At 39.6% G+C, this 12,356-nt stretch overlaps 1 protein-coding gene across 1 annotated transcript in view; it reads left to right on the forward strand.

Moving 5' to 3' along the window:
- The window catches only part of LOC119486234 (NT-3 growth factor receptor-like), a 253,693-nt gene that overhangs the window by 218,576 nt on the left and 22,761 nt on the right, over nucleotides 1–12,356 (forward strand). The window contains 1 exon segment of the mRNA XM_037766194.1: nucleotides 1,965–2,137. Coding sequence (XP_037622122.1) covers nucleotides 1,965–2,137 — 173 coding nt within the window.

Below are 12,356 nucleotides of genomic sequence, written 5' to 3' on the forward strand. Positions count from 1 at the left end.
TGCCTGTAACCAGCCTTTAACCCTCATGAAACCAACCTATTCAACATACAAGGACTACTGACTGGGGATCACAAGAATAAAGTACTGTAATAAACAACCATCATAGAAACATTTTAAATGAATTCTTCTCAAAACAGTATTAGTTATGTAATTAATGTCATCTGAAGAAAACAAATGCTATTAGTATTATTATTTTAGGAATGTTAGTTACTTTGCATATTATGTGAAATAGAAATAAATGGAGTGTCTGTCTCCTTCAAAATGACTGACGGATACCTCTTTCACAAGAATAGCCAGTGTTGGACCGGGGTTATCTGACCCATGTTCAACCCTCCTTTTGTCAATTCAAACCAAGCCTGTCAACCCGGGTTGAACCCTGGTCAGGACAATTCAGATACGACCTGGGTCACAACCCAGGAGCAATGCATACCAATTAGCTGAGGTGCTGGAAATGAGCGGGGGGTTACAGGTCTGGAGGATTATAGAGAGAGGGGATGATAGTGTAAATATAGTACACACAGCATTGTTAGGTCTATAAAATGTTTAACTATGTTATATGTTATGTGGAGCTGTAATGTATGCAAAAACATCAAGACAACATACAGATTTATAGTATCTATCAATCAACACTCATGAACCTATTTTCTTCTCTCTGTCTACAGTACCAATTTATGATATATTAGGCTATTGTGCTATTGGATATGATAATATAGGCTTTACAAAAGGATTACAGGAACGTATGAAGACTGAAATGTATATTTCATTCACTCATTCAATTGTTCGATAATGTAATGAGCTGCGACTGGGTTAGGTACTTTATAACAGAGAGAACAGGCGACAGATAGATCTTTTAGCATCTTTTAGGATCTTTTTTATTTGGAAAATTTAAAAAAAGTTTTAAAAGGTATCGTTACAGGCGGTAGAGCGGGCGCCCATATAACAAGGCTCAGTCCTAACCGCGGTGGCCCGGGTTCGAATCTGGCCTGTGGCCCTTTCCGCATGTCATCCACTCTCTCTCTCTCCCCCCTTTCCAAGACTCTATCCACTGTCCTGTCAATAAAATGCTAAAAAAAGCCCAAAAAATAACTTTAAAAAAACAAAAAAAAGGTATCGTTACAAATGGAAAATGTGCAAAAAACAAATGTGCTCACTGCTGGCGGTACCGTGATGTTGACGGCTTACACGGTGTGTTTCCGTGTCACGTTACGTCCGATGCCTCTCTCATTCAGCAGCCTTGTTATGTTCATATACACTACGTTGTCTGTCACCGTCCCGTCATCTGCTGCTTAATTTCTTTCTGATCGCGGACGGCCAGGAGCTCCAGCACCTTGAAGTCTCGCCACATATCCGCGTTATTTACATCACCTCCAATGTGTCTGAAATCATTCCTGCTACGTTGCACCGTTTGTTTGAGCGAAGGCGATCTGTGACAGTGGCGTCGCGGACTGTTCGCCCTCATTTGCAACCAAAAAGACTTGTCATTGTGTGCATTTTTTCAAAAAATGCCCTGATATAACATTATCAGCTGTCATGGCTACTGATGGCTGTTCTTCAGGCTGCTTTTTCTTCTCTTCCCTCACTCTGTTTTTCATTTGACCAACACTTATACGCAGCTATTTTTTTGCTATAAAGGTAAACCTGTATCTTCATGTTTTGCTGCAAATTGTGTGTGCTACAGCAAACTACGAGTGAAATAAGTGGAATATAACAATAGGACAGACACATGAGGGAGGGATGTTTCCATGGCTACCTAAGTGTAGCCCTTGTTCTGGTCATGATTTGGTTGTGTAATCCACTATGACATGCTCTCTCTCAATACAATTCAATTCAATACAAAGTGGCTTTATTGGCACGAAAGTTGCCAATGCATCAAAATACAAAGGTACACAATAATATTACTATGAACATTAACACATTACAATAGATATTAACGATTCATTATTACATTCTTTATCTCTCTCTAGACTCTGAAGGACCCCACTCTTGCAGCCAGGAAGGATTTCCAGCGCGAGGCTGAGCTGCTGACCAACCTCCAGCACGAGCACATAGTGAAGTTCTACGGAGTGTGCGTGGACGGAGACCCTCTCATCATGGTCTTTGAGTACATGAAGCACGGAGATCTCAACAAGTTTCTCAGGTGAGTTCAGCAGACAAGCAACAGGTGGTGGTGGAGGAGGTGTGTGTGTGTGTGAGTGCACCTGCAACCTTTAATCCCCAGAGATTTAGGACTTTGGGAGTATAGAGTTCCTGAGCAATTTAGTATTTATTTTGTCCCTGCTCAAAATGTTCCATTTCCGTTGTGGAAACCAAGATTTGTCCAAATAGTATGTGAGTAGTATGTAAATATTACGTGTTATAAGTGATGTGAAGGATATTAAACACGCAGATTATACTATTTAGTTATTTCCCAAAATACTTCATGCAACACATTGGTATCATAAGGATAAAGCTCTAAAGGGCGGTATCAGTGGTTTTACACAATCACAACTTTAATTTCTGACAACCATTTACCCAATCCATGCTAGTGGCGCTGTGCATTTTTCTTACCTTCCAGGGGCCATTAGTATCACTTCATTTTAGTACACGATCAAAATCAACTCGCAAAGTTATTTCATTTCAGAGTTTGAATAGGTTTTAAAAATGGTGGATTGATGTGTGAATCCTTCCTGGTGGTGTATTCACACGCTTAAAGCTGAAGTAGCTCCTCAAATGTTTCCAGAATCATCTTGTAGTGCACGGTTTAGCTGTAAAATGAGAAAGTTTGGCTATACAGGACCGATTGACGACAGACAAAGTCCAGTTGCTTTAAATGAACTACTCCACTTGTGTCATGAAGAACTAGAGGGTTCCTCTGCTTTAAGAAGACAAGGAGAGTACTCTTTTTTTTTATTATTACATTATGTGATGAATTTATTCCATTATTCAACTTTTTTTTGCTAAGTTTATAATGTAATAATGTTCTCTTAATGTAATAACTTATTACATTATGAACAAAACTGTTATGACAGTTATGGTCTTTTTTAAAATGATGTGCTGATTATTACATTGTGAGCTTTTATTACATTTAAATTATTAAATTATGCACAGTTATTACGTTATGAGTTGCTACAGGGTTGTGAATCTTTGGGTATCTCGTGATTCCATTCAATTTTGATTTTTGAGGTCACGATTTCAACGAAAACAATTCATGATTCAAAATCGATTCTATATTCGGTACATATGGGTGCTGATTTCAGGATCTCCTCCAGTCCGCTCTGTGCTGATAAAGGTGGTGTGGCAAAATTTGTATTCTTTTACACACAGTGACCTCACGCTCTACCCGGGCCGCCGTCTGCTACAATGCGTATTTGCAGCTCCGCCTCCAGTGTTTGCACCTTCAACAACAATGACAGAGACCCCAAATGGCAGAATGTGTGTGTGAAAGAATATTTGAAAAATGTTTTGTAACACTCACCACAAGTGCTGGCTATAAGGAATGACAATCAGGGAGTAACTTTAAAGAGTAGAAGCTTTAATTACAGAAGTTCAGTTTTACAATTCATATCCCCCACCGTAACCTACTCACTGTTTAAACCCCAGCTACACTAACAGGGCAGGGCTGAATTACACACCAATACACACTGCAAATCAAGACGTTTATACGCTAAGTGAATTCACACATCTACTGTATAAGTCACGCGTGATTGATTTCACTGCAAACGATTTCAAACCACACCACACCTTAAGCCTGCCCTGGCTGTCTGACTGGGATTCAACCTCAGTGAGGTTATACACCGTGGGGAAGCAGCCAGATTGCCGAACAAAGCAAAACAAAACAAACAACAAAAGTAAAGAAAAGAAACTAGTCCGCCCCCAAGGGCAATACCCATATCTTTTTGCCCGCTATCGGCTCACTTGCCAGGGCGGACTAGACAGCAAATAAACCCTAAAGCAAAACAGTTCCACGGCAAGAGCAGCTAATGGCCGACTGATGCTCTGCAGAGATCAATCTTAAAACACTTTATCATCAAACATTAAAATACATGCCAATTTAATATTAAAACACTACATAATTAAAATACCTGGTACGTCATCTACTTTCCTACCGACTACCAGCCGCCTTCAACGCAGCAGGGAAACAGGTCTGCAGTACATGAACACAAGAAATGTCTCACACGTTCAAACCCCGACAGCATAAAACAACACAGACACCAGTCCTAGGCCTACCAGTTAGTTGTTCCTGCTCTCGCGTTTCCCTGCCTGCCACATGGAATGAGGTGTGCACCTGCCTCACTCCACCGGCCTGAATCAATGACACATTTAGAGTTCCTCCTGCAGGTATTCAGCCCTATATCGGCAACCCTCCCTCATGGTTGCCCCTCCCCTTTCCCGGTCTGATTGCAATAATGTAAACACACAAAGGCAACATTTATTCATGCTAAACTTGCACAAATAAACACTTTCTACTACTACGAAGATGAAACCTGACAATTTCAGACATTAATTGACAAATAGACAAAAATAAATTGACAGTTGACAAAATAACCCTGTAAGACTGCTATTTTGTGTGATCTTTATCACACCATATGTCGATGACACTGTGTCCTAACTGGCTGCGAGCGACGCAGCGCCGATTTGAGCTGAACTTTTGTCGGACACCCTGTTTCTATTTATTCCCTGTCACTCACTGTTACTACTACTACTGCTACGACTACTACTACGACTTCTTTCTGCCAGAAAGTAGTCGTAGTAGCAGTAGTAGTAGTAGTAAGCCCTTCGGCTAGCTAACTATTGTTAAATTAAGTAGCATATTCAACTTGGCCTGATGTAAATAGCTGAATAGCTGCTGTGTGACTATTCTCACCTGAGTGCAAATAGACACTCTGATAGTGAAATCTTTAACTGTATATCATATTTTTATGATTAATATTGTGCCTGTAAATTCTTAATCTACGAAATAACTAGTTAGTACAGATAAATGTAGTGGAGTAAAAAGTACAATATGTCCCTCTGAAAAATATTACTTTTTACTCCACATCAGTACTACTGTTACTAGTTAGTGCAGATACTCGTACTACTAGTACAGGGGTCAGCAACGTTTTCTATCAAAAGAGACATTTTAGGCCAAAAAAAAAAAAAAAAAAATCTGTCTGGAGCCACAGAACATTTGATCATTGTCATGAAGGTAACACGGTTTATAGTCTAGGTATATAGTATATAAGTCTAATGCAGTGAGGGCCAAAGAGACAATGAACTACAGAGTATTAGGGCCACATTGAGGGGAAAAACATCTGACATTTCCAGAATGAAATCATAACTTTAAACAAGAAAAAAAAGTCGTAATATTACGAGAATAAAGTCATAACTTTAGGAGAAAAAAAGAGAAAATAACACGTAAAATTACTACTTTAAAATATTATGACTTTATTCTCATAATACTACAACTTTTTTTCTCTTAAACTTATGACTTTATTTTCATAATATTACAACTTTTTTCTCTTAAACCTATGACTTTATTCTCATAAACTTATGACTTTATTCTCGAAATCTCAGATTTTTTTTTTTCCCTCAATGTGGCCTTAATACTCCTTTGTACCGTCGTACCATAGACCTACAACAATGATAAATAAAAATGAAAATGTAAACAAAAAACAGTTATTCATTTCCATTTTTAAAAATCCACAGGGAGCCCCTAGAGAGGGGCTAAAGAGCCGCATGTGGCTCCGGAGCAGCAGATTGCTGACCCCTGTACTAGTACAATGTAGCATCAAATGGAAGTACTCAAGTATACATATTTTACTTAAATACAGTACTTGAATAAATGTAGTTTGTTACTCTCCACCACTGCCTCAATACTTAGATGTTTAAAATGATAGTGCCATGCTTCGTCACTCTTCCTTTGTGTATGGAGTATTGGATCTTTGTTCCTTGGTGCGTCCTACTCACCCGTCACCTGTCACGACTTTATGATTTGACCCTCTTTGACTTTCGTTGACTTTACCGTGATATTTCGGACCTTCATTGGTCCTGACCAGTGATCAAACTTTCCCTCATTAGTACATGAAGTAGAAAAAGTCTGCAGAGGTTGACCCTGAGCTGCCAGGCCTGTGTGTGGCACAGAGAGCAGTATGTGAGCTTGTAGACACTGAGTGATGGATGGGCCTGTCTCAGTGAACTACTGCAGGTTGATGCCTTAATTTTAACCTTGTCACCGGACTCCAACCCCCTGCTTGTTAAGTACTGTTTCTTCTTCCCTTACGCCCTCGCTTTCCTTCTCTAAAAGGTGAAAGCCCCACAGAGTCCTGCCAGGCTGTTTATGAAAAATGATTTTAGTGGGCTGCCTGTTATAAAGATATAAATATAAATGACCTACTCTGCTCCACCATCAAATATTGTCACCGTAGTCCGCGTGCCTTACTGTGGGAGCCTTGTTCCGAGCTGTGTCAGGTGCCATACAAGTGTGTTCCACAGTGATTGATGAATGAGCCTGTCTGGTAGAGTGACAGACTGACTCTGGGAACTGTTCCACCCAGAGCATTATGTAAAACTTGCTCAGCCTTAAAGGTCCCATATCGTGCTCATTTTCAGGTTCATACTTGTATTTTATGTTTCTACTAGAACATGTTTAGATGCTGTAATGTTAAAAAACATTATTTTCCTCATACTGTCTGCCTGAATATGCATGTATTTACACTCTGTCTGAAACGCTCCGTTTTAGCACATTTCAACGGTATTGCAATGGAATGGCACCTCATCAATATTACAGGCAATGTTCTCCTGTAAATACTGTGTATAGGTACAGTGTGTATAGTTCCCAATCTCATGCATACTGTATGCAAAACATACTTTCTGTTTACAGTACTATGGTTCACTTGCAATACTACAGTAAGCATTGAGTATTGTATTGATGCACAATACTACCATACTGTAATGAGAGTAGATGTCCTACCTTATCTACTGTGAACCTGCTTACAGTAAATGTGGTTGTACTCTGCCCAGCCTCCCTCATTATTGGACCATGGTCAACCAAAGTGGCTTGAATCTCATCAGAGAATATGGCTCTCCTCTTCCTCCTCTTCCTCCTCCTCCTCCCCGTCCTCCTCCTCTTATGGTACGTGTCCACAGGGGCGTTTTTTTATCGCGAGGGGACGCAACGCTTCCCAGCATTGGACGCTTGGTGTGCTGTCCCTAGAAACAAGGCACTCGGCTCCTGATTGGACAAACGCTTTCCCGCCGTTGGCTGCTGCTCCCAGCTTTCAAACCGGAACCAGTATGGAGGCTCGTTTGGAAACTTTCTTCTCTTATTTCACGTAAATAGTTCACTGAAATGTGTTTCTGAAAACATTTGAGGCGAGAAATAATCCATGCAGTTGATGAATCTGTCTTTATTTTGGATCAACAACGTTTAGTTTAAAAGATCCTCGGGAGTTTCGAGAGGCGGCGAGTTGCGTCGGACGCCTGTGATTTGCATAAAGTAGACGAGCCCTCAACTTTATGCAAATAAGGAGCGGGCGTCATGACGCCTAGTCTCTCGAATCGCGACGCCAGGCTACCAGAATGCATTGCACGGCTGCTTACATAAACAATGAATGGGGAGCGTGGAAAGCACGGAGGCTGTGGACACGTACCATAACTCTCACTTCTATTGCTATTCCTGTCTCTGCCTCCGTCTCTGCCAAAACACAAGAGCTCACCTGTGGCCTTTTTATTGCTAAAGCTCTGATTGCTAATTGAACAATTGTGCAACATGCGTTTGCCCATGTGAGGAGTCCGAGTGCAAAGTAGGACAATAAAGTTTCGCATTTTGAATGTCAGGGTGTTCCACATGAACACAAGAGATTTTATCTTAGAAGACTGGGCCAAATGTTGAAAATATTGTGTGTGCTGTTTTGAAAAAAGTGTGAATTAGAACTGCAAACTGAGTGTAAAGTATTTGTATTTTAGCAGAATAGGTTCAGGGGGTTGGTACATTAGTTACGGGTTGTGGTCATTGTGTCTCACGTAATCTAACAGCACCATAATTTTTATGCATTTATATAACCACAATAACCCAAAATGATATTTCTATACCACCGTGCCGACGACAGCTGTGGCCTGAGGCATTATGTTTTCGTGCAGTCCATTCATACGTACGTACCATTCTCGTGAACTCAATATCTCAAGAACGCCTGGAGGGAATTTCTTCAAATTTGGCACAACTGTCCACTTGGGCTCAAGGATGAACTGATTAGAATGTAGTGGTCAAAGGTCACTGTGACCTCACATCCGTCCCATTCTCGTGAATGTGATATCTCAGGAACCCCTTGAGGGAATTTCTTCAAATTTGGCACAACTGTCCACTTGGGCTCAAGGATGAACTCATTAGAATTCTGTGGTCAAAGGACAAAGGTCAAGTTCACTGTCACTTCACGTCCCTACCATTCTCGTGATATCCCGGGAACACCTTGAGCGAATTTCTTCAAATTTGGCACGAACATCCACTTGGACTCAAGCTAGAACTGATTAGATTTTGGTCATTAAAGGTCAAAGGTAACAGCTTGTGGACTGTGAATTTAACGAAAAGTGTATTTGATTAGAATTGCAGTCTCCACCTTTTACTGGGAGATTCTTCTGAAATTGATATGACAAACTAGATGGTTTCTCTAGAGAAGACATGCCACAGTCCATGCATGGTCATAGAGTGATATTACTGTTTCTTTTCCCACACCCAACAGTCTCAGGCAGGGTACAGACATGCTCGCAGACAACAGCCCAACGTTTCACTGTAGCAAATTCAAACTGAAAGTTAATCTGCTACAACTGATATCATCTGCCGCTGGTGATGTTTTTCATTCAACCGGCAAAAGTGCAGGATGTGTTAGTCTCAGAAATGAGAGAATTCAGGTAACCAGGAGCGGATCCAAAACAGAACTAGTCATTGGAACCCAAGTGGTGACCGCTTAACCTTTCCAACACCAACACTACCATTGGGCTAGAATTTCCACTTGTACTGTAAATACACGGTGATACATGAAACTACAAACCATCATGCAGTGTGTTAGTAAGGTGTAGTTCCACCTGGAGCCTCCAGAACAGCGTCAGTGCTCCTTGTCAGAGATTCTCCACCTCTACTGGAGGAATGAACAGAATTCCTCCAAAACATTTTTCCTCATTTGGTGTTTAGATGATGGTGTTGGTGGAGAGTTCTGTTTAACATGTCACTCCAAAATCTAACATAGTTGTTCAGCTGGGTGGAGATCTGGTGACTGTGAAGGTCGTAGGATATGATTGACAAACCACTGAGTGAGCACTGTGACCTGTATGGAATCTGCATTCACTGTGTTTCGACACGGTTTGAGTTTTTCAACCACCTGTAACCCAAAATGTAATGAGCAGATTAGCATAACAAATTAACACTGGTGTGGATTTTGAAACCACTTTGTTGTTTGAGTTGAAAATAACTGGCTGGATTTCCACACCATTGTGGTGAATATTTATTGTCCCTTGAGGAAGAACCTTTTTGCAATCCTGTTACTTCTTCTATGGTCCCACCTTTTGCACAAGAACATAAAATACTGTATGTGATAACCGAAAAAGCCAACTGCAATGCCGTCTTCTTTGAAACTAACCTGCTGCTATAGAATCATATCATCTCATCATCATTTGTGGTTTGTAAAACACAAATGACTTTTGATTAAATGGAGCTGACAAATCCAATTTGTGTTGGAATGAAGAGATTCAGTATGGTTTAATTAAATGAAATGCTTTTATTTGCCATCTGTTATTCATCTGCTCAGTTTATTAGACTTTATTTCACCACCAGGATCCGTCCACACTCTGACCTGTTAAACAGCCTGGTGTAGAGAAGTTTGATTGATTATTGGAAGGCAATTTTATTTATTAATTTGCATTGGGATTATAAGTAGACTTCATATCTATAGTAACAGCTAATTAACAGAGTTGAATGCAACAGTATACTTCCTCTTTACAACACCCAAAGCATGATGGCATTACTGGTGGTGGCAAAACCTCAAAATATGATAATTGATCTGATAATGATAAGAAGGAAAGCAACAGACAAAATACGTACATCAACACCATCTTTTTTTCTCTCCTCAAAATGGAGAGAAACGGTGTTTCCATTCATTTATTTTTATCCGCAATTTGAAAATTTCGCGTTAGAAAAGCTGTATGAAAACGGCATGATTCGATAAGACTTCCTCAATTGCTTAAAAAACATTTTTACCCTCACTTGAGGGGGTTTTTGCCTTTATTGAAAAACAGTTGATGTGCTAAATGGGATAAGGAAACGCCTTTGCCGATCAAGTTCTGACATAGCGAACATTTAACTCACATGACAGGTCGAGAGAGAGGACATCCTTGCCGAGTGACATTTTGTGAGATGGTGGTGACGATGGCCATTGGTGATGTGTATAGTGCCCTTATGCATTTAACAAATGATTCTCAAAACCCACATTTTTTGTAATGTTGCAAAAAGGAATTTCCAATCAACCCTGTCAAAAGTGTTTTCCACGTAAAGTGATAGAATCAGGGTGTCGGTCAGATTTTTGGTGATTTGAAAGCTGCATTAGGTTGAATAATTTGCGAGTATTGATAGATGACTCTCTACTGTACCTTTAATGAAACCTGTCTGATCAGGATGGATGAGAAATGGAACGACTTCTTCAATTTTCGATGCTAAGGCCTTACTTATAATTTTTATGCCTATACTGATGAGGGATAATGGGCGATGATTAGCTGGATGAGAGGGGTCTTTGTTAGGTTTCAAGAGTAGGGGGATCATTGCTGTATTCATAGTTGGTGGTATTTAGGTGGTGATTGCGAGTTCTGCTATCATTCTTATGAACCACGGGAGAATGATCAACCAGCCGGTCCAGTTGCTTTGTTATTTGGCATGCCCATTGAGTGCACTGTAAAATTCGTCAGGGATTAAGGGTTTGTCTAGAGTATTAAAGGTCCCATATCGTGCTCATTTTCAGGTTCATACAGGTATTTTGGGTTTCTACTAGAACATGATTACATGCTGTAATGTTTAAAAAAAAAAAAACGTTATTGTCCTCGTACTGTCGGCCTGAATATGCCTGTATTTACCCTCTGTCTGAAACGCTCTGTTTTAGTGCATTTCAGCGGAATTGCGTTGTTGGCAACAGTTTGGGTCCATGTTTACTTCCTGTCAGCTGATGTCATTCACATCCACTGCAACCGGAAATAAACTGGGACACATTTAGAATGTTTACTTTTAAAACTGTGAAATGGTCTAAATATTGTAGATTTGTGACATCACAAATGGACAGAAACGGCTTGTTTCAAAGGCACAGTTTCTGAATACGGGCTGTGTGTATTTCTCTGTGGGTTGAATGTTTCAATACTTTCACAGAATTTATAAAGCACTACAACAAAAAAGACATGAAAATCTCACTTTTTACAATATGGGACCTTTAAGTAAAAATACAGTAATGTAGACCTGCTTTAGCTGAATACGGGCTGTGTGTACTTCTCCATATATTGAGCATTTTGATAGTTTTATAGTATTTATATAGCACTTAAACCTGCTTTATAATATAAAAGACATGAAATTCTCACTTTTACAATGGGACCTTTAAATTATTCTTGAGAGAGGTGGGGCAGGTTAATATTACTAAGGAATTTATGGATGTCTTCAATATTTTGGTTGTGATCTGAATCTAAATGTATCATTTATATCTTTAGGATCATTGAGAGGCTTCCCTGCCGAGTCCTTAATAACTGCAATGGTTGCTTTTTCCTTGTTTTGTTTAATTAGATTATATATATATATGTATATATATGTATTTATTTGATTTGTTATTAAATTGAAAGTTGCTATGTCTGAGCCTCTCTATCAGATTTTTCTTTTTTTTTTTAGATCGTTCAGTTCCAGTTTATGTTTTGTTAATTCACATTGTATTGTTTCTGTAGGGTTAGTGGCATACATGTTTTGAAGTTTTTTTTCTTCCAATTTAAGTACCATTTCAGTGTCTTCTTTTTATAGGATGAGTATGAAATAATCCTGCCCCTTAATACAGCTTTGCCCGTTTCCCAGAAAGTGAAGGAGAGGTGTTAGGAGAAATCCTCCATTTCCACTCTCTCTTGAAGAAACTGTTAAAATCTTGGTCTTTTAGCGGAGACGTGTTAAACCTCCATCTGGTTGATTTCTGTTGGAGTCTTTTGATGAGCTTAAATGAATGAAATTAAATCGATGCGTGATCACTGACAGTGCTCAAATGCATTTTTGTTTATGAAATATCTGAAAATTCACTTTACAATTGAATGGAAACACGACTACTGAAACGTTATTGAAAACAAGACTTTAATTGCAGTGTAACATGTAATGGATTTATACAATGGATGGATGGACT

The sequence above is a fragment of the Sebastes umbrosus genome, chromosome 4 (genome assembly GCF_015220745.1).
Source record: "Sebastes umbrosus isolate fSebUmb1 chromosome 4, fSebUmb1.pri, whole genome shotgun sequence".
NCBI classification, from domain to species: Eukaryota; Metazoa; Chordata; class Actinopteri; order Perciformes; family Sebastidae; genus Sebastes; species Sebastes umbrosus.